General features: G+C 38.3%; 3 protein-coding genes across 3 annotated transcripts in view; 1 reads left to right on the top strand and 2 right to left on the bottom strand.

Annotated features, from left to right (window-relative positions):
* Window positions 1-676: 676 nt before the first annotated feature.
* On the bottom strand, window positions 677-11640 carry c24h7orf57 (chromosome 24 C7orf57 homolog). The gene is made up of 8 exons (XM_042513238.1): window positions 11568-11640; window positions 10274-10367; window positions 9886-10059; window positions 7595-7682; window positions 7112-7238; window positions 5421-5485; window positions 5200-5300; window positions 677-4256 (listed from the first exon to the last, which is right to left on the bottom strand). The coding sequence occupies exons 2-8, from the start codon at window positions 10314-10316 to the stop codon at window positions 4198-4200; spliced, it is 657 nt and encodes a 218-aa protein (XP_042369172.1). The 5' UTR covers window positions 10317-10367; window positions 11568-11640; the 3' UTR covers window positions 677-4197.
* A 702-nt stretch (window positions 11641-12342) lies between these two features.
* Window positions 12343-20083, bottom strand: LOC121962795 (four and a half LIM domains protein 2-like). Its single transcript, XM_042513097.1, has 6 exons — window positions 20038-20083; window positions 17364-17541; window positions 16410-16584; window positions 16099-16268; window positions 14229-14415; window positions 12343-12908 (listed from the first exon to the last, which is right to left on the bottom strand). The coding sequence occupies exons 2-6, from the start codon at window positions 17517-17519 to the stop codon at window positions 12757-12759; spliced, it is 840 nt and encodes a 279-aa protein (XP_042369031.1). The 5' UTR covers window positions 17520-17541; window positions 20038-20083; the 3' UTR covers window positions 12343-12756.
* A 2444-nt stretch (window positions 20084-22527) lies between these two features.
* LOC121963068 (plakophilin-4-like) overlaps window positions 22528-22767 on the top strand; it is a 24079-nt gene continuing 23839 nt past the window's right edge. Inside the window, exon 1 of the mRNA XM_042513437.1 lies at window positions 22528-22543. Coding sequence (XP_042369371.1) covers window positions 22528-22543 — 16 coding nt within the window. The remainder of the gene's footprint in view (window positions 22544-22767) is intronic.

Here is a 22767-nt window from a genome sequence, read left to right as displayed (position 1 = left end):
TGAAACCTGGAGCGACATCACTTTCCTCGTGCTGCAGTCAGACACCGTTTACAAGAATTTATAACTTTGAACCCTGAGCAAAAACTACATTTATAATTAACATAATTATAAAATTATCACCCTTAGCACCCTTTAGGTAATTTTAATTAATAATTTAATTATTATTATTTACATTTTTTTTTTACTAATTTCTTGGTCATTCTTAGGTCATTTCCTTTCCCATCGCTCTTTGCCTTCGTCCCACGTTTTGGAAAGAATCAAGCCATTCTTCAAAGGGTTAAAGAAGAATCAAACAGTACACAGGTACATGCACATGCCCATTTATTGAAATGATAGTTGAGAGTCTGTGTGCAGTCATCAAGATAAGCGGGGGTCTTACATTGAGTCGTGTCGGATGGATTTCTCCTCACTATACAAACACTTCTTCAGCCTCTTCTGGTACACTTGCAATTAAAAATTAACTAATTCGCTTGCAGATAATAACGCAAGATGACAAGACTTCTGGGACGACTTTGCAAAGTAAAGCCACTAAATGTTCCCGCTAATTGTTTGTAAACGCAACCAACTCACATGAGGAGAAGAGGAAGCAAACTTGACGAAAACACTATTTTTAAATACTGTACCTGAATATTTGTCATAAAAATAAACCCGTTCTCGAAAGCAAAAAAAAAAAAAAAATACATTCGCCATTTATCTATTGCAAAATAAAATAAAGTGCGCCTAGTTTTGGAACAACACTTTTTAAATACCACGTACCAGATAAATAATGCTTAAATATATAGTGTTGGAAAAAAGCGACATACCTACAGCTGTGTTGAACATGACACATCTCTCGTAAGAGCAAATTCTTTTCAGAGTCTGTTACTGCCGCATCATTTCCGAGACGCAGGTGACGAATGTGTTGGATTTACTGGGACAAACTCGCAGCTTTAATCTCGCCGTTACACCCTAAATCACTCCTGTCTTTTTCATTTTTAAGAGCATTTTCTCCGCCCCGACTAATGTCCCTGTAGGATTAGGCTTTCACTGTCACCAGCAGGTTCACAGTTACGGCGAAAATATTAAAACTGTTAAATGACTCAAGGCTGAACTGTCCATCAAATGTCACAGAAATCCATTAGCTGTTTTTGAGACGTCCTGACAGTCAAAACTAATTCTGCAAACAAATATAAGACGAAGAGGTGGAGGAGTCGCCACCGTCTGCTGCAGCCGAGCTCTAAACTAAACCTGACACAGAGCGAAGAGCGAAAAATAAAACAAAAACGGTGTGAAAGAGCTTAAAAAGACACCTTTCTGCTTAAAGATTTCAACGACTGAAATTTATGACATTTTAAGATATAATTAATACCTCATAAATTGAAATTTAATACCGGTTTCATGATCATACTGGAGCGTCAAAATATGCTCGAAACCAGTAAGAACGATGGTGCAATAATTCCTAATTTAAAGTAATCAATTACACTAATGCAAACTGCATAAATGGCACAAAGTAGACATGTGTGCTAAAAATAAAAAAGAAAAAAATATCCTCTCAAATTAATTCAAGTTTAACTTCCAGGCCTATCACATCTCCCGAAACATTTGACCGCATACCAAATTTTTTAAATAATAATTACATGTTTTTTTTGTTGTTTATAGATCCAAATTAAATGCTTTTTAAGACTTTGTGTAATTGTTTTCAAGAAGGAAAGACGGAGAGATGAAGAAGCTTCAGGATTAATGGAGAATCTCACCAGTTTGAAATGTTATCACGGCCGCTGTAACGCTTCAGACAAATTTGGTTACGTTTGGGTAACAAAACTACTCATTTAGGGTTTAGTTTTATCATTTTAATTCTTCATTTTTTCATTACTGTTTTTCTTGCTCTTTGATCTTTATTGCTTCTGATGGCATGTATTATGTAATCATTATCTTAGTGTGAAAAGCATTTTGTGAACGGTATACAAATCAAGATTTCTTCGTCCTCTCAAACTTCACCAACAGGATTATGGGGAGGAAACGCTCGTGTGAGATTCTCGTCACATAAACGTCAAAATAATGAGGACAGGCCTTGGATGTACGCACATGAAGTGGGTAAAAAACGGCACACTGGACATTAAGCTTGGCTGCTTCTTTGCTGCTGAACATTATAGACGGTCACTTCGGAGTCGCACGAACATCGACACGCAAATCCGACGCTGACATGACATTTGTGGCCGAGACACGGGGTAAATGTATGCAACAGTAAATGATGACGCATAATCTCAACCCAGCGGTTCTGGACGATTACTTGCATTTGATTCAAACACGTGGTGGCATCTTACACCAGTTTTTATTTTACTTTTGTGTTATAACGCATTAAAGCTGGTTTTAATTTTATTGTAAATCACTTGGCATTGCTGCAACAAAATTCCTGATTTTGGATTTCTTTTTGTTTCTTATCATGCGGTTCTTAATTTCACCTCAATAGCTGCTGAGGATTTTCCACAAATAAAATGACCTTTCAAAAGACAGCCGTTCACACAGCAACGGTTCTTACATGAAACATGAAATTTTGTTGCAGTTTGGCCTTTAGTTCACACGACAACGGTGTTTGGGGGCCTAAAAACTACTGAAACAGGGATCCAGATTGTAATTTTTTGGGGAAAATGCAACACTTTCTGTCGCCATGTAAACAGATCCCGTGAGAACGGTGAAATCACGGCCACGTTTCGCTCATGTGCGTAGTGTCTTACAAAGTTACACCAGCAACTTCAGTCCCGGCACGCAGACTACAGCGCTTTCAGTTGTTTCCGCTGGCTGTTTTACGAAGAAAGATTATGACGGATGTATGACAGCCCACTATTCGTTCGTATGTTTTACGAAAAAAAGCAAAGTTTTCACATGCAGAGATGCTGCTGCAGTAATCACGTCTTTGCTCTGAACAGAATAAACTCCCATCAGCGGGATAAACACGTCATGAGATGGCGGGTTCGGGGTGATCAGGCAGTGCACTAACACTACGTTCTCCTACTGGTGTCTACGAAGTCAAAACACTGCATGAGCAGGGAAAAACTGCTTGGTTGGCACGTTCAGAACTCACTTTTAAAAACTCGTCTGCGTTAATCTTCACAGGGAATTACACTGGACTTTCAGCTTGGCAGCCTGCTGAAGGTGGCCGACCCCCCCCTAAATTTCCCAGAATGCTTTATCTGTTGTTGCTTGAGTTATTGGGTTTATTAAGCCGAGTGAAAATGCAATGCCGGGCTTTAACATGCAGAAAAGAGCGAATTCAGCTTTATCACTGGCAAGCTTCTGACACAGTTGGACTGGCATCAAACATTTGGCTCCGATTTACTGGTGAGCTTCCTAATAATAAACACGGACAACAAAATTGATCTTGCAGCACCTGATACTATTCAAGATCTTAAGGAGACTTGTAAACATCACTTAAATTAATTTAGTCTTTAATATTAGGCTTTTGAGTCAGCTTTTTCTTTGATTATTAGGCTAAAATGCAGCTTGCGCAGTAAAACGAGGCATTTTTCTCTATTTTGACTGAAAAACAACAGAGTTATGCTGGTAATAATAGAGGAGGGCAACCTTTTGCAGAGCAGCAACCTAAAAAAGAATCGTTTTTGGCCCTCTATGGCGGCAGTGGCCATCAGTATGCACTTTGGCGTGTGGTCACAGCTGCAGGGTGGCTGTCTCAACGCATGATCGTTTCCACCCCCGCAGCCGAAAACACACAAACCTCCAAATTCCCTTCAGAGAGCAGGAGCCCTTGATCGAAACAAATAATATTTCACATCACTGGAACCACATTTCATTAGCACAAACACTTCAAAATTCACTAACTCGATCTTCATACAACCAGGGAGGGAAACTAAGACAAACAGGTCTCCACATTGGATTTAAACCCAAATTTGGTTAGTTTCCTGCCCTGCGCACAACTCGTCTTTCAAATCGAGATACGACGATAAAGAAATAAAAGCTACCGCGAGCACCAACACGTCTACTCAACAAAATCCGTGTGACTTCTTTTTTTTTTTTAAAAATCAGAGCAAATAAATAGAGGACAGAACCTTTGCATAAACATGAGTACAAAACCTAACAGTCAGTGGATGTACAATAAATGTGAATCCGAAAGGGGTGAAGTGGCGTGTTCGCGGATTTTGTGGAAACCATGAACCAGTGTGAGGACGACACCCTTTCCCTCATGATCAGAACCTGTTTGCTCTACTCCAGGTCGTCCACGTCCTCCGTCGCGATGGTGCTGGTCTGTTCTGAGGTCACACCTGGAAAACGAAGCAAACGTTAAAATCTGAAGAAAACAAACTGAAGCTTGTCAACCAGTGAGTGTAAATAATCCACAATCAAACTGCAAACTCTTCGTCTCGCAAAAAAAAAACTAAAAAACAGGCTGTTTTGATGTTGGTGCATTTTGGGTGATCTGATCATACGTAGACGGCTCTGAGTGTGAGTGCACCCAAATGCACCTAATTTAACTGAACATTGCCTATTTATTTATTGACTATTCATGAATACATTTTAGTCTGTTTTACTCAATGCTATATCATTTTATTTATTTTATTTTATTTTTTAAAGATTTTTTTAGGGCGTGCGAGAGAGGGGACGACTACTATTTAGAGTATTTTATTTATTATTATTATTATTTATCTATAGGTTTTATCCTGCCTCTGGTGTTCCCTCACTTACGGTATTGTTCCCCAGTTCCTGGTTTTAATAAGTACTCTTATTTGTGCTTTAATTAATTACAGAGTCTTGCTTTTTTAACCATGTGCTTGTGTAATAGTTGGCATTTTATTGTGAAACATTTGCAGGACCGTGTTGTTGTTGTTGTTGTTTTTGCAGGAGCTGCACGACTTCATAAATGAGTGGAATAAATGTTTATTAATGTGGAAATACAGAACTCACAGCAGCCCTGCAGAAGCTTCACAGCCCAACACTGCCGGTGTGAACCCCACGAGCGTGAAACACGCCGCAGTTCAGCGAGGTCATGTGCTGTAATGCTGGAGTCATTTTCTTTTACTTGCAAATTTTACAAAAAGTCAGTGGAAACTGACACATAGACTATAGTGCAATCTATTTGCTCCGTCTGCCGTGACGGAGCGGAGCCGGACCGCACACGGATCTGGTGGAAATCCGGGTAACAGCGTCTTTGAACATCAAATGACACCGTTCTCCACTGCTCATGAACCCAAAAAAGAAGTTTCTTACTTGAGGCATCATCGTCATTGGGAGACTTCTTCTTCTCCTCGACGTAGCCATGACTCAGCAGCTTGGACATGCTGACCGGAGGAGCCTTCTTCTCATAAGACCTGAAGGCATCACAAGACAGCATAATGACCGTCAGCGAGTTACTATTACTCTCATTTATGGTGCTGTTTTTAGACTTTTCAGATAGTTTTATAGTTGTTTTAACTCCGTATTATACTCACGTTCTCTTGTATTTGCTGGTCACCACCAGACCTTCGATCTCATTGGCAATGCCGTCAGGAGACATCTGTGGGACAGAAAAATTCCCCTGATTTAACTTTATTTATGTGGCACTTAATGTCAGTTTCAGCCTGAACATAGCGACCGCATTAACAAACAAATGCTCTCACTCTCCTACTGCAGAATCACACGCTGATTTATTCACTTTTGTCGAGAAAAAACAAGATTACAAGCAAGTTGAACAGATTATGGTGACAAAGGAAAAGATGAAGTGATGGAAAACGCAGTTTGTCATGCAATGGGAAATGGAAACGCAGCTCAATCCCAACGGCAAAAAATATATTTTATATTCACTAATTACACTTTTGAAAATATTCTTTTCTTTCTTTTCCTTAATTTAAATTAGTATCTATTTGTTTGTTTGTTTGTTTGTAGGTGTTGTTGCTATCTTTGCTTTTGTTGTTTGCTTGTTTTTTTGTGTGTTTGTGTGTTTGCTTGATGGCTTTTTGAAAGAGCTTAATGGGTTACATAACTATTGCTGTGCTGTCTGTTATTTAATTGTACTGGTAAATAACAATAAAACTTCATGTAACCTAACACATGACATGACATGTAACACAAAACTGTAAAAAAAAAAGTTGTTTTTTTGCATATTGTTGTCTCTTATATAAACATTCCTGTGCTGAATCTTTTCATTTCTGTCTTCATAAGAAAAAATTAAAAAATATGAAACCTGGATCACCATGACTTTCTTGGGCTGCATTTACACGCCTTTCACACGTGTTTGAACCTGTGAACTCTGAGAAGATTGGTTTGGTTTCTGTCAGAAACGCGGGGGGAAAGGCAATGAGCAACTTTGAGTTGGGTAAAATGTAAAATGTCAAGATAACTATAGGTTGAATTATTATATCTAAATATTTAAAATTATTTGACAGAATTATCAGAATTTTAAAGCACTTTCTTTCAGGTATTTCCCTTGCTTTTTTAAATTTGATTTTCTTTAGTTTATTTTTCTAGTTTTTGGTAATTTTCTTGTATTTGTTTTCTAATTTTTAAACTACATTTATAAAAATCAAATAATTATATATTTAAAGTTGTCAGATTACTATTATTTCAAGCATTTATTTAGGTCAAGTCCTTGTTTTTTAACTTTTCTTTTTTTTATTTTCAGGTAATTTTCTGGGACCTTTTTACTCTGTTTTTTACAATATCAAAGCACTTTTTAAAGCTAATTTCCTTGCTTTATTTGTAGTTGTTTTTGTTTTTTTTTTATCTTTCCTGTGTTGTTTGTTTGTATGTTTGGTTTTTCAGGTAATTTTCTTGTACTTTTTGCAAATTTCATTTCTTCTTAAGTTGCTCATTGCCTTCTATCCACATTTATTAAAGGAAATAAAGCCAATTAGCATAGATTTCAAAGGGTTATAAAAAGATATGTATTTTAAATTAATTTGTGTTTTATTAGGTCTTTCACTCTGTACTTACCTGAAACTTTTATCAGTATTCCCAAAAAGCTACCACACAGCCAAAGCACCCGCAAAAAATTAAATTAATTTAAACCAAGCTGCGACAATGGAGCAAAATCAGGTGAAAAGGGGAAGGTGGTGGTAAAAATTTAAATAAAAATTTTAATGAATAAATTAAAGGATGGAAGACACGGTATAAATGCTGGGGGTGACTCGTTTGGTTCATTCACCTTGTCTTTATCGGGGGAAAATCTATCGTCTCTTTCCCAGGACGAACAGTTATCAGTGCCAAACGGCGCAGCCAGAGGCTGCAAGCCCGCCTTCATCACGCCGTCGGGAGACGGTGTTTTGCTTCCGCTGTAAGCACAAAACCACGATGTGAAATCACTGCTGGGCACTTTTCACACGCTGGGACATTTTGGCTGTTTGGCGAGTGCTTCATGTGGCTCTTAAAAACGTTATTTTATCTTAAAAATCCAGTCGGCTGATCAGGTTCTTCTTTCCCAGTGGAGACATGTTTTCCCCTTTAATAAACTTCATAACTGTCCAACAATCATTAACCCTTTAAACACGATTTCATTCAGGCTGCAGGTTAAAAAGTGTGGAGTAAGTGTGCGTTAAGAAACAAGCATTAGAAGTTGTTTTTTCAACCATCTCACCATGCAGAGATGCATCTTCTGCACCGTGTTAAGACGTTTTTTTTGTATTCTTACCTTTTTGAGTCGTCACTTCCAAACCAGTTGGGCGGATTGTACGGCTTCTTGGGTTTGTCATCAGAATCTGAATCATGACTCAGCAGCCCTGCAGGGACACACACAATGTTCTCAATCAAACACTGCGAGCACTTATGAAGCCCTGCGCTGCATCAGGGCTCATGCACAGGTTTACCAATACTTTCCCAGGACTTTAAGGCAAAATTTAAAGACGTACATTTTCTTGTTGTTTCTTTTTCATCATTATATAACAGTTTTTCTATATTACTTAAAAAATAATGAATTCAGAACAGGGTTAGAGCTGAATATTTAAATAGAACTGCACCATTACTAGCACAATTTGATATTTAAATTGCAGTAAATTCAAATATTTTAGCAACAACCCATTAAACAACATCTTCAGGTATTTCATTTCGAGTGAAAAAACGTTCATGTGGAGCTCGACATTCAATTTTTTCCAGGGTTTGCACAGGCAGGGGCAAGTCAAAATCAAGGACTTTCAGCACTTATTTGTATTGTAACGGGTAAAATTGTTTTCTCTCCAACGATCTGTTGCAAGAGAATAGCGCAAATTCGTAAATGGTGCAAACATGCAACAAGATCATAAAATAAGCTTATCTTTAACTCAAGGTTAAATTGTTAAGGCAAAGGACAAAAAAAGCCGGAAGAGCCTTCATGCAACCCACAAACTCAAAAAAAATCTGTTCAGGAGCTCCAACATCAGGTGTCACCCACACGGCTGATTATTTTATTGCCAAATTACAGCTCAAAACTCGTGCTACGAGCTGATGACGCATTCTGTATATTTACCAAATATGAACTGTTTTTCTGGTGCTTGCAGCTTATACCATTCGCACGGCATTAGAAAATGATTGCAAGCACAGCTGATTTCTCTCATACCTTTAATAAAAATGATTTATTATTCTGTTCTCCTCTCAGTTATATTCAAGTGCGTTTTCAAGGATCAAGTTAAAAAATGTCAGATTTTCAAGGTATTCCCACACTTAAATGTCTGAGTGTCATATTCAAGTACCTCAAGCACCTTCATCGCCTTGTTTGAACCCGACTTTTTTTATTGTGCACAAAAAAGGACTGTTTTCCCCGGGTAAATGAAAACAGTGATGTTGCAGTTTCAATAAACAGAGGAGGTTTGTTGTGCAGGGGGATGCGTTAAAAAGCATTTTTTTTAAATAAGATTCCCTCTTTCATGTTGTGGACCTGAGAGCTCATGATTTGCATTTCAAAGAGTCGAGAAAAAGTGTCAACAATACAGAAATCAGCAGGGATTTTTTTCTCTTAAAAATGCGACGGCTTCCACTGGTTTAGTTCACAACACAGTTAAAGACCACATGAAGTTTGAGCGCCTTTAGCTTCTGTACTGTGACATATTTTCATGGATGTATAAAGAGACTTGGATGCAGCACTGGAGGCGAGGCCCCGTTCACTCCAATAAAAGTTGCTCAGTTGTGCCAGATTTTTGTCTAGTGTTGGGAGTGTTACTTTTAAAACGTAATCCACTACAGACGACTAAATAGGTGCCCTCAGATTATTGAAAAAGAGTAATTTATTCCAGTTACTTCAGATTACTTTTGAAAATCAAAATCATCTTTCTGAGCTCATTTGTCAAAAACAAAAACACTTTATTTTGAATAAATGGGGGAAAATGCAATGAGCAAATTGGTAAGAAAAGCCCTGCAAGTACCCAAAAATTTAAAAAAAATCATTATAATAAAAAAAAATAAATAAAAAGGGAAGAATGTACCGAAAACTATATTTAGAAATCATATTATTTCTTATTCAAAATTATGTTACAGAAAAAAAAAACACTTGGGTTTTAATGCTTTCTTTTAAAGCATTTTTTGAGGTCATTTTCTCCTTAGTGTTTCTTACTTTTCTTTTCTTTACTGTAACTTATTTATGGTGATTTTCTTTTAACTTTTTAAATTTTTTTGGCCATTTCTTTTTAATTTGCTTATTGCCTTCTTGCCATGTAAAGGAACTGAAGCAAATTTGCTTCGGTTTCAATAAATCACGATGGGCTTCTCTGTCTGAGGGCGGGAACAGATGAGTCTTATTTCTTATCTTAATGTGCAAAAGCAGATATCGTTGTTGTACCAAAGCAATAAATTACCTGGAATTGATATAGGAGGACTGTTACCAAAAGACACTTTAAAACAATCGTTTTATTAATGTGTCTAAAGCATTTCAGTGCATTCTGTCATAAATATTCAAGGATCTGAACAGCCTCGGTATAAATGATACAACAATAACAAATTAAAGGAAATTTTTACCTTTGTGCCCTCCTCCTTTTGCGAGCTTGACGTAGTCCGAGTCCGACTCAAAGATCCCAACTCGCCGCCCGCTGATCCTCTCCACTGGTGTGGATTCATCCGCGGTCTGGGACAGACCGGGAATCTGGGAGGTCGGTCCTGTCACGCCGCTGGTCACAACCCCGGTCTTTATACCTGCAATGACCTGAGAATTACCCCTGCTTGTTCTTCCTTATGTGGCTCTTATTTTAGCAAATTAATCCTTGTTGGCATTTTTTTGGTGACTTAATGTATTTCAGCTACATTAAGTTTTAGAGTATTTTTTAGCTTTGAGTATTCAAATGTATTACAGGTGATGGAGCTAAAAAAAATGCTTTGTTTAAATGCATGCAAGTTTATTTTGTCTTACCACCAGGCTTGGTCCTTCGATGGTTGGGTACAGCAGCACTCATTTCAGCTGAAGATATTTCACAATCTGATCACCAAAGGGAATACTTTCTAATCTGTTAAGTGCACAATGAAACAAAATTTTAGGCAACCCCACTTGTTTGCAGACTGGTGCTCTTTTTCAAAATCTGAACACATCCAAAACTCAAAGCACATAAAATTTCTACTTTAAAAGGATGTCTTGCCTATTTCTTCCACCACAGTGGACGAAGAGGGGCAGCGGCCTAAAATTACCAATGGAAATGGAGTTTTCAGGGAAATAGTTCATTATTTCAAAGATAATTTGTATGCCAAATTTATCAGAAGACCAAAAACACTAATAAACATCAGAAAAGGATGTTACATAAGCAGTGTACGATTAATTAACAGCAAAAAAAGATGAAATCATTGATTTTTCTAATGGAGTTTGGCCTTGTGTTTTCCCATGTGTTACAGAGTGAGCCCAGTCTGTAGTAGCAATTAGGATGCTTTTAAAATATGCAATGGAAAATAACAGCACTCTTATACATTAGCTAATAATTACAGCTAACATAAATGAATATACTGAAGTAAAAAGGTACAAATTTTAGACCACTTCACGTTAGCAATATAAATAACATCGATAAATGGATGGATTGCGTGCCGAATTATCCAGAAAACCAAAATCTTTAATAAAATATAGCAATCGATGTTAAAGGAGTAATATATCATCAATCAACATATAAACGTCTTAAATTATAGATTTGTTGAACGTAGTTTGGCCTTGAATTTCCCCGTGTTAAAGAGCAGCCCCCGTACTCACTTTTTTCACCAAAATAATAAAAACAATGATGTTATTTAATTATCTAATGGAAAATAACAATACTCTTGTGCATAAAACAAGATATATTAGCTTGTAACTGCAGGTAGCACCGACAAAAACGTATTAGTTATGCAAAGATTACGTTTGTGTTAAAGTTAGCCCACTTTGCAGATCGCTGTATGCAAACTAACGTTACTGTAAATTATATTTTGACCCTACGCAGAGTGTATGCGTAAGCAAAAGCATATTTTTCTACCGGCATCATTTTTAGCTAACAAAGCCATGCTAATTTAGTTAGCCGCCTAGCTAGCTGTCGCAGCGGCTTTTCAGCGATAACCGTACTTTACGTAGCAAAAACGCGAGTTTTTACGCACGTAGCTGACGATGTAACACGAAGTAAAACGTTGAAATATCTTACATCGTATGTTATTTTACTTTCAATGTATTTTTTGAGCGTTTTGTCGCAATTACATACCGTTAGCTCCCTCTGATTCTGCGGGCAAAGGACGGACTGCACTAACTTCCGGTGGCCCCAGCTGCCAACTTCCGGTACGCCAAACAAAGATCGTATACGCGACAAAGTCTGACGTAATTTTGTAGGCTGTTTCCGATATCTGCACGTTAGAGACATGAAGCTGAGGACAATAACTACATCAAAAAAACAAAAAAAACCTGTTAAAACTGTGAGGCTGTGCTCCCAGTTTAATCTTTTCACTTTTTCCATTTATTTATATTTAAACCTAGCATGTTTTGTGTTTCTTTCAATGTTTTTGTCCCATCATTTGCTAATGTGTATATTTACTTATGCATTAGTTTAAATTGAAACTTCGCCGTTTGTTTCATTGTATTTTTGACGTATTTAATACAACAAAAAAAGTCTGTCATCCACACAGTAAAAGGCAAAGACTGGATCATAAAATAGGATAGAGTGGGAGCTCTTTCTGCTATTCACGGCTTTACAACATTTCGAGACGATCTTTGGACGTTCAGAAGGCAAATCTGGACTAAAACTCATATTTACATCTCACAAACTCTCACAGCTGCAAAAAATAATAACTTTAGCTGAGTTTTTATATTTCTGTCGGCCACACATTTACTCCTCTACATTTATCCCAAACATTTTAGTTAAATAAGGAAGGATGGGGGGAAGGGACAGATGAAAAATTGTAGGGAAGGAAAAACTGGACTTTGACCTTTAAATCCTTTAAGTAAATCCATAAAACTTTATTATGCTCAATAAATGTACTTTGAAACAGAATTTACGTAAGAAACAGCATTAGTTGTATTATATTAACTCTGTTAAAAACATTTGACACCACAGTGCCACCGATTAAAACATGCTTTTATATGCTCTTTTGATACCACACAAAAAAGTTTCACTCCAAAATTAAATGTACAAATTAAGTATTTTAAGATTTTTAACATTGCTTTCAAAATGTTTCTGAGAAACCGTGATACATTCAGCAATATTCAGCGATACATTTTGGAATGAAGGCCTCAACTCATTTATATAAAACACAGTATCATCAGCGCATGCAGAAAACACCTTAGCAGTGAGAGCGGGTTAATGTGTGAGAAACTGATAAGTGATGGGTTAGGAGGAACCTGCCGGCACTCTCTGACGGGCAGCCAACTCGGTTGAACCCGTCTTCGGCTTCAACCGCTCAGATGTCTTTGACGCAGTCGGGGCAGAGGATGTCGTCTTTGCACGTCAGGAACCCTCGGCCCACCAGAGACACGCAGCACCTTTTGCAGTTGAAGCAGTCGTTGTGCCACTGCCGCTGCTCGAACGAGATGTACTTGCTGCCGCCGAGACCTGACATGAAAGCAACAGAGAGGAGCCGTTTAATGAATGAGCTCGGCTGTCTCAAGATCTCTAATTTAATAATTGTAATTGATGCTGATTGGATTCAGAGGAAGCATATGATCTGGGAAAGGTCCAGTTTGCGTTCAAGGTGTCATTTAAACTGCATTTACTTCTGTCTATCACGTTGGAATGCCTCATATAATGAGATTTCATCTTGTTTTATTCAATATTATAGGATAAACTCAGAGCTTTGACACAAAAACACACTTTTGTGATTTTTTGTTTCTTTTATGAATGTCTTATGATGAAAAATATGCAGCATTAGAGAACAAAACACTTATTACAGGTGTTTCTAGTATCTAAAATTCAAGCATTACATGTTTTCTGAGCTTGACTCTTGTTGAGGACTAAAAGTCCTAAAAGACTAAATCTCGACTTCTGCTGCCTTAATAATGTCCATTATGTTTCTAAAAATCTGTCCCTAAATCGTACCCCTTTAAAAAAGGAATATTTCTTGAACAATGCACACATAGCCCTATGATTGCTTTTTTTTTGTTGTTTTTTTGTTTTGCAGTTTTTATGTAAATTTGCAACCATGGAGCAGCACCCGCGCCTGTTTACTGGATTTATGAAGCAGTTCATGGGAACTGAATCCAACCTTAATACCTGACTGAAGCGCTGAATAATCAAGATGTTTGTGGCAATTCAGAGATGTGCAGAAAGACTAGAGAAGTTGAGATAAGAAAACTTTTTAGGTAGAAAAAGTATAAATAGAGAATTCATCAATATGTTAGCAAATTAATTTTCTAAGCGCAGTGCATGGTCTGTTAAAAAAACTGCTGCAAAAGGATAATTGTTTCAACGTAATTTAGGCGAATTCACAGAAACACTGGAGATCATGGAGGTTCTCATAAAAATGAGTGGACTTTATAATTAATGTCTTGTTTCCACGTGTTTATGAGCGAGTCAACCAAAACCAGTTAACTTAAAGGCTTTAAAACGGGAGTCCAGAAACCAGTGGGTGACATCATGGTTTCTATGTCCATTATTTTATATTTATATTGTTGCAATTTCAGAGTTTTGGAACCAGGGTAGATGAGACATGCATGCCCAATGTAGAAATTTGGATCTGATCAGTCAAAAAATCTTTTTCAAAAAGTGAAGAAACCTGTTATAGTTACAGGCTGGGAACAAAATGCCAGGACTGGCAAGCAAAATTCAGCAATGAACAACAACATCCCTGCATTATTGTTAATTTTTATGTCTGCCATGCATTACATTTTAAGAAAACTTCAGCGCTCCCTGACACAAGTGCGGGTGAAACGTTACCGCTGATCGGGGTGGTGCAGTAAGCACATTTCTTGGCAAACAGGTTGCAGAAGCAGTCGAGGCAGTAGGCAAAGTCGTCCCGAGAGGTGAACCGCTGGCCGGCCAGCTGCTGCTTGCAGCTGGTGCAGACGAAGCACTCCTTGTGCCAGGGCTGGTCGCGGTAGTTCACTCCTCCGGTGGTGATGGGCTGAAACATAGAGAACCATATGTCGTGCATCGTGTGAATAATTAGTGATAGTTATGACTGTCAAAAAGTGCTTGATAATTGAAGGACACAAAGCATGAATTTACAGCTTCACACTGCTTATTTTCCTCAGGATGTAATTTATGCCGTTTGTTGGTGATTCAGTCACAGGTGAGCCAGATGAATGCTGTCTCACCAACCGGCTTTTAGCGCAAAGAGACGCCTCCGACTCCTGCTGGCTCGGCCATCTGTTTCCTGTCCATAACTGTTACATGCCATACATTTGAGCCTCCTTCCCTCACTCACTGTATGTCTTCACATAACTGTACAGTTAGTGACAGGAGCGTAAATATAGACAGTGGGGGCAGTGCAGTTAAACTGGGGCCTTTAAAGTGGGGGGCCGTACAACTAGTTACCTGGAAAATGAGAACATTATAGTTATAATATTTCAGTTATTTATTTATTGCTATATATGCCCTAAAAAAGACAAACCCATCTCTATTTTGGTTTCTTTGTTTTTTGGAATATAGTCAGTAGAAATATTTAACAAATTGATTATTCTACAGACAAAAAAATGGAAATAAGTTAATAATTTCATATTTGCATGGTATTTTTGTCATACAGATATGCAGTGATGCTTGCTGGATAATATGCATGTTAGTATTGTACAATGTCAAGTCGCTATTTGGTCATGCAACAAAACGATATGTGCACAACAGCCTGCACTAGGGCCCGTCATAAATACCGTATGTCACTGGTTAGTGATTTGGACCTGGCGTCATTACAGGGAAATGTCTTCAATTTGATGTAAATGTGCAGCTGTAAAAACTCTTGAAATTTGCTTTCACATATATTATATCAACAGTTTTATAAAATGATGTAGTACACGAGCTGAATTTGTCATCTGTTCGAGATTAACAAAGAAAAAACGGCTGTTTTTTAGCGACTCTTTGCTGTGTAGTTTCTGCATTTCCAGCTGGGATAGTACCTTAAAAAGTGATTGTTTTTAACAGAGTCATTGCTACCTTTCCTGCGGGACAGTGCTGCAAAAAGCAGTTGATTTCTTGCAAGACATTGCTGCCGTGACACTATCACAGAAAAGGAGTATTTTTCCAAAACATTGTTGCATTGCCTGCCAGGACAGTGCCACAAAAAGCATTTGTTTTTGTCAAGACAACACTACACTTCCTGCTGGGACTGTGCCACGAAAAGTGTTTGTTTTTTAACAGAAATATAACTGAAATTCCTGCCCAGATAGTGCCATGAAAAGCAGTTGTTTTCTACCAAGACATTTTAACTTATCAGCTGCATAATAACGTAGAAATGTAACATATCAGTGGTTTGTAGAAATGTTCTTCAATGCAAAAACGTATTCTCACGACTGGGTTGTAGTACTATAGTTAAGATTGTCTTTAACTTCAAAGCTTCCCTGGGGACGTCTAAGGAAAAATCATTCTTAACTTGGCTCTTAAATGCCTCTCAAACACAATATTGATCTTGTTATTATCTGGGGATAGCAGAATCGCTCATTAGAGACCTTTACGCAACCTCAGGAGTATTAAGCAATAACAAAATCAGTTCCATCGGCAGGAAACTATTGATTTATCATCCACTTTAAAAGTGAAAATAAACATTGATAGCAGCTGCCAGTGACTACAAAACACAAACGGATGTGTGTTGTTTTACCTTCTTGCAGTGGACGCACTGCATGGCAAACTGCTTCTCATAGCAGGGCAGGCAGTAGTTGTTGGCGTCCTTCAGGACGAAGCTCCTGATGCCGATGGGCTGCTGGCAACGGTTGCAGGTGAAACAATTCTCATGCCAACTGTTGCCCTTGTGCTCCATCTTTTTGGAGCCTGGTGGGTGGAGGACGAGAGAAAGAGAGTGGGAAGAAAAGACGAGAGAGATCAATAATTATGTGAGCAGGCGTCCAACTGTGGATTCATGAACATAATGAGAACAGGGACGTATAGACCCGAATAAAAATGCCCCCTCACCTGGCATGATGGTCTTCAGGCATGCATGGCACTTGGAAGAGTACTCGTTGCTGTAGCACTCGATGCACATCGGCATTTCATCCTTGGTGGCAAAAGGACGGTCCACCAGCGATCGGCTGCACATGATGCAGAGGAAGCACTCGCTGTGCCAGTGGCGGTCCTTGTACGACAGATCCTGCAGAGAAACGAGAGCATGTTTGGTTTAGTTTGTAATCAGAAACAGACTGTTACGTTCCTGCATTCGATGTTTTGGAAAAATTTAAACAACAGAAATTTAAAGGTCTGGTATGTAGGATTTAGGAGTATATAAAAGTGTGTTTTTATTGGTGTTTAATCATCTAAAAATGAGAATTTTTTGTTTTTGTTGCCTTAGAATGAGCCGTTTATATCTAGATAAGGAGCAAGTCTCCTTTAAGAGTCTGACATGTTGTTTCTACAGTAGACAAGAATAAATAAACCAAACACTGGCTCTAGTTAGGGACATTCCTGTTTCACCGTGTTTTCCTCGTGTTAGGGTTAAGTTCTCTTGCACTTCTGTCGCTTTGCACACAGGAGAAGTTTCAGTTGGTAGCAATCTGCAGCATCTTCACTAAATCCCAGCAAATCCTACATACTGGAGCTCTTAAAATTAGAAAAAAAAGTTTAAATTTTTTTTAAAAGTTAGGTAAAATTATCAGTACAACTTTAAAACACCAACACGGCTTTCAAGGAACATTTCTATCTCCATCTACTCCCATGTATGTGTTGCCAATCAGTAATCAAATTTCACCCCTTTGCTCCTTGCATCTTATTTTGCGCCCAGATTATGCACCGTTTAACTTGCAAATCTTGAGTTGGTTACGCCCTAAATGCACATGCGCTTTTCACTTTAGACTTTTATGTTTGGTTTTCTGTGACAAAAGTATTAAGTTTCAGATTTTTCACTGACTGAATACATGTTTGTTTTTTTTTTACCTTGCTGGTGCAGCCGATGATCTTGTGGCACACCTCACAGCTGCTGGAGAAAGTTTCCTCGTAGCACTTGATGCAGTACGGGTTGTCCTCCTTCAGGATGTACTTGTGCCCATACAAGGACTCCTTACACTCTGTGCAGTCGTAGCGCTCAGCCATGTTGACTGAAATCTCCCCTGTCCTGTAAGATAAAGAGTATAAAAATGATGCATCTGCAGCCAAGATCTGTCCCCATCAAAACTTTAAAATTCAAACTCGATTTCTGTAATTCGACAGCTGACTCTTTTCCACAAACACACCACAGTACCATCGCAGCATCACATGCTCCATTCAGTTTCCCAACGCCTTCATGATCAGGTTCAGGAATTAGCCCTCCTGAGATTACTTGAAACTTAATTGGGTACTCTATACAACAAATTAGGCCGAGGAATGTCACAAACAATACCCAACTTGGCAGAGACTATAGAGTAAATTTACTCCACTTTATCAGTGGATGTGACTTTAAATCTGGTTTAACTGCCTCCAAAAGAGTCGAAATTTACGTCTAAGGAGAGCTTAATTCACTCTGCATCCTTTAAATTCCCTCAAAGGAAATTGATGGCACCATAATCCGGAGAATGAGCTGAATCTTGACCAAAAACAAGGAAGGTTTACATGAAAAATGGGAAAAGGAAAATAAGAAATGAAGTAGAGGAGCCAAATGAAGAAGACGGCTGCATTATCATGCAGACCTTTTCTACTTTTATTAAGGAGCTATTGGTCAGCAAATAGCGCCATTCAAGGTTTCAATATTTAGGATATTGCAGATTTTTAAAAAAGGTTTGTTGCATAAAATCTTATGCAACCTCTGCAAATCAATTCCTGGGAGAAATCCAACTGGAAGATCTTAAAAGGGGGAAATCGGGCTCTTCTGGGGCAGCTCGGTGCACATCTGATAACATGAATAGAGCATATACTTCTCCCAAACCGCCACACAAAGACGGTTTGGATCGTTATTGTCTTATTATTGCTCAGGAGTCTGAAGCGAATCAACTTCTGTTTGCTGTCAGCAAACAGAAGTTGATTTGAGGACAATGATGGCACAAACAGGAAGAAAAGCAACAGAACTAGTTAATAAAATTACTGTGACTGTAATTAAATAAGGCGCACTCAGCAAACCACAAAGGCTGCTATGGACTGGCTGTTTGAACAGACACGGAGGAGTCGGTTTTTTTTTTTTTACATTTTTCATTATCGATTGCCGAGGCACCCTGTGATTAAAGCATGTGAATGACTCTCATTTTGACTGAAAGACCTCTGTACTGATTTGGCCCTGCTCATGAACACTTTAGTCCATTCTTCACCAAAAGTTGACAAAAAAGAAAGGGGTACAGGGGGTAATAGGGCAGTGTGGAGGGTACAGGGTACTAGATAAGGGAGTTTAGAGGGTACAGGGTGTTTAGAAAGTAGTACAGCGGGTAATAGGGTAGTGTAGAGGGTACAGGGTGCTAAATGAGGGAGTTTAGAGGGTACAGAGTGTTTCGAAAAGGGTACAGGGTTAATATGGTGGTGTGGAGGCTACAGGGTGTTTAGAAAGGGGTACAGGGTGTAATAGGGTCGTGTATGGGGTACAGGGTGTTTAAAAAGGTTGTACAGGGGGTTATAAACCCTAATAAACCTCAATGAAGCCTTATGTATCCTTCATACCCACATAACCCGACTTAAAACCCCTCTATAAACCATCTGTACCCCTTCATACCCCTATATGAACCAACTACTCTCTTTCACTCTCTCTATAGTTATTAAAAACACTATGTACCCTCTACACCTGTTTACTCCTCTGTACCCCTTTCTCAGTCCCCTGTACCCTCTGGCACCTCTACATAACCCTCCAGTGAAGCCATCATCTATGCTGCTCTATATAGCTCCAGTACTTTATAGCACTATTTAGACCAACTTTCATCCACTGTAAACCCTGTAAATCCCCATAAATCCCCTGCAACATCTTGAAAAAACTGCAATACCTAAACTAAAAAAGTGCATTACACTGCAATACATAACAAAATAAATACAAAATTATAAACACAAAAAATTAGCTATATGTTGGAAATATAAGAAATACATAGTCTACAAATATGTGCATTGTACTACAAGTGTAAGATATAAGTGCAAGAATAAAATGGATAAAAATTAAATAAGAGTATTGTCCAGTTGAATTATTATTGCACAAATAATTTAGAGAGCTTCAAAACATCATTGCATATTGTGCAGTTTTGCAGTTGTAACAGTATTTCATGAGTAATAAATAACTTGGATATAAATTATGGGTTACAGCTGCTGCTGGTGGCTGCATTTTCTATCATCCCTCTGTAAACCTCCAGTTTTTAATGTATAATGCTCCAAATGAATACAACTTGGTGTCTTTTTAACAAACTTTTCAGCATCTGCTGGTATAAAATCAAAATCTTAATTCTTTAAAAACCTACTCAAAGAACAAGACTTTCAACTTTTTTGCTCAAACAGCTTAAATAATCCTCCAAACCTCCTCAGAATTCAGCAACACAATCATTTTTTTAGGTTAAATCATTCACAAATCACCCACATGAGAGATTTAAAGAAAAAAGCTGAAACCAGAGAGGAGCGTGCTGAGAACATTGGGTCAAAGACGAGACAGGAAAGGTGAAGAGAGACGTCGTACCTGTCAGCGGCAGCCTGAGCGTCAGAGGACGAGTCGTCTCGCAGACTGAGACCAGAGGTGTCTACTGAGCTCTGTCCTCCATCTGCCTTTTAACATTAACGCCAAGTGTGACCCAGACTGGGGCAGGAAGGTGGAGGCAGTGGTGTGACCAGAGTGGGCAGGTCGGGTTATATTTAGACCGCTATAAATTAAAGACAAGATGCTGAAAATCAAACTGAACCAAGTGAGGAAAACTTTTGGACATGCACTCACTTATACAGGACACAACATGTAGAGATGGACATATTTTCTGCATGTAACACACACAAATACATGCATACAAAGAAAAAAGAAGTCTGGTGGTTTTAGCAGCTTGTAATATTATTTTGAAATGTCAAAGTAAAAAAAAATACAAAATTTGATCAATTGAATTTAAGTCGTAAAGGCTCATTTTTTAACTAATCTCATTTCCACAGGGTCAGTGTGGCGGGAAAACAAAATGTACGTCAAGATTTAAAGAGGAAAAAACTTTATTGTGATCACAAGACGCAAGAGGTCCTTCAAGTGGCCGAGATCGACAGCTCCACAAGAGCTGAGGACACTCAATAAAGACTGACACGGTCAAAACATGTCAATAAATCCACCTTTACTGGAGCTGTTTTTCCTTGTTTTTTGCAGTCTTTTGTAAAGTTTAAGATCTGATATCTGGCAGACTCTTAAAGGAGAAAATGTTACATTTGATGCGGTAAATAAGTTGATTTTGGCATCAGGAGGTGGAGGGAGAAGTGCGCCTGTGAGGCTGGCTTACATCTCTACAATTTCTGCAGGATACTGGCTTGAAAAAGGTTGTTTTTAAACCAAAAACACGTTACACACACATTTTCTGCAGAGAAAGTGTGACAGAAAGATGTTTTATACAGAAGCATTACTGTGTCTCATGTGGCGTGAAAAGTTTTTTTCTAAACATCGCTGAATTTCCTGCCTGAATAAAGCCACAAAATATGTTTTTTTTTTAATAAAACATTGCATTTCGGCCAGGTAAAAGAAATCAAAAGTTGTTTTTTTGGTGTTACATTCCTGCATCTTATGCCGGGATAGTGCCACAAAAGGCATTTATTTATTTATCTTAAACAGAGATATTGCAGGTTGTTTTTTACTCAAACATAACTGCAGTTCCTGTCGGTATATCGTCATGAAGAGTGGATGTATTTTTTACAGAGACAGCACTGCTTTTCCTGGCCTGATAGTGCTACAAAACGTAGTTTTTTACCGACTCATCGCTGCTCTTTCCTGCTGGGATGATGCCAAAAAAAGGGGTTTGTGTTAATGGAGACATCCCTGTGTTTCCTGCCATGATGGTTGGACAAAAAGCATTTAATATTTCAAAGACTACGTTTCCTGCCCGAAGTTTCTATGGAGATAATGCCACAAAAAGCAGTTGTTTCTTACGAGGAAATTGTTTCATTTCCTACCAGGTTAATGGCACAAAGGGGTTTGTTTTCTGGGATAGTGGCATGAAAAGTTGCTGTTTTTTATCGAGACTTTGCTTCTTTTTCCTGGCAGGATTGTGACCCCAAAACCAGTATTTGCATGACCTTTTCTAACCTTGACCAAGTGTTTTTTTATGCCTAAACAAAACCACACATTAACCACAGAATTGGTGAAAGTTTCAACATATCTGCTGCATAAAAACATGCAAACAGGGGTGTCTGTTAGCTCACCTGTACAGCGGATGCCGCGTAGACAGAGGCTGTGTCCTCGCTTCAGCAGCCGAAGGTTTGACTCCGATTTTCGGCCTCTTTGCTGCATGTCATACCCTCTCTCTCCCTTCCCGCTGGTGCTGTCCTGTATATGACAAAAGTGCAAAAAAAACATTTAAAACTTGCAAACAAAACTCATCTGTGGTTTGCCTTTTAGTTATGTTAAGTTAAATCTTAAAATGTGTGCGTTAAAAATTCAAGGTGAACAGTACAGCCACCGGATTTCCTGTGAAAGAGAAAAATAAATAAACAAGGCTGTTTGGCACATCAGGGTGTCGACAACGACGATGTTTATCCAGTTTGCTTTTGATGCAATAATATAATATAATATTGAGACGGCATTCATGTGTGTGTCACTCAGTGCTGCCAAAGTAAGAATTGGTTTAAAAAGATGGCACAAACTCTAAAATGAACCCAAAAAACTTTAATTTGTTGGTTCATACCAGAGATATTTTGTTATTTTCCAAAAGTTAACAGCAGAGTTTTGTCAAAAAGAAATATACTTGATTTGATTTGGTTTGACATCATGATCATTCATACCCAGGTCTGCTGATCCAGTTTGTTTACAGACAGCGTGTTCCTCGCCGCTCTGTGGCGGCAGTATTCATACGGTGTTGTGATCGCTCTGCTTGCATCTTCCAACAAAACTTTTAAACACAAAGAAGCTGCTCAGTCTAACGAGATCATTTAATAACAGTTAAATAGGTTATCCTGAAAGAGCTCTCTTGTGCAGTGGAGTTTCTGAACGCACATGCCGGATTTTGAAAGTGCTGTGACGAGTTTCTTTTAATGGTTCAGAGAAACGACCCATCATGTAAGAGCTAAGCAGCAGCCACTTGTTTGTCCTTAACCTAATTTCTGCAGGTAAAATGTAAAAACTGGAATAATCGCTGAGTGTGACTCCAATGAGGGTCAGTATGTGCCTCAGTTGACTTTTAGAAACACTTAAAACTAGGACGTTAGTAAAAGGTTTACAATGTTTGACTGAGGA

The sequence above is a fragment of the Plectropomus leopardus genome, chromosome 24 (genome assembly GCF_008729295.1).
Source record: "Plectropomus leopardus isolate mb chromosome 24, YSFRI_Pleo_2.0, whole genome shotgun sequence".
Lineage (NCBI taxonomy): Eukaryota > Metazoa > Chordata > Actinopteri > Perciformes > Serranidae > Plectropomus > Plectropomus leopardus.
Note: the sequence above shows the minus strand (reverse complement) of the source record. Positions and strands in the feature narration are given on the sequence as shown.

Coding starts and splice junctions, on each gene's coding strand:
- c24h7orf57 (XM_042513238.1), bottom strand. CDS start 10,316: ATGAGTGCTGCTGTACCCAACCATCGAAGGACCAAGCCTGGTG. Junction 5,301..5,420: donor ACCAGCAAATACAAGAGAAC/GTGAGTATAATA, acceptor TGATGCCTTCAG/GTCTTATGAGAAGAAGGCTC. Junction 4,257..5,199: donor CAATGACGATGATGCCTCAA/GTAAGAAACTTC, acceptor TTCGTTTTCCAG/GTGTGACCTCAGAACAGACC.
- LOC121962795 (XM_042513097.1), bottom strand. CDS start 17,519: ATGGCTGAGCGCTACGACTGCACAGAGTGTAAGGAGTCCTTGTATGGG. Junction 16,585..17,363: donor TCATCGGCTGCACCAGCAAG/GTAAAAAAAAAA, acceptor GTTTCTCTGCAG/GATCTGTCGTACAAGGACCG. Junction 14,416..16,098: donor AGTGCGTCCACTGCAAGAAG/GTAAAACAACAC, acceptor TCTATGTTTCAG/CCCATCACCACCGGAGGAGT.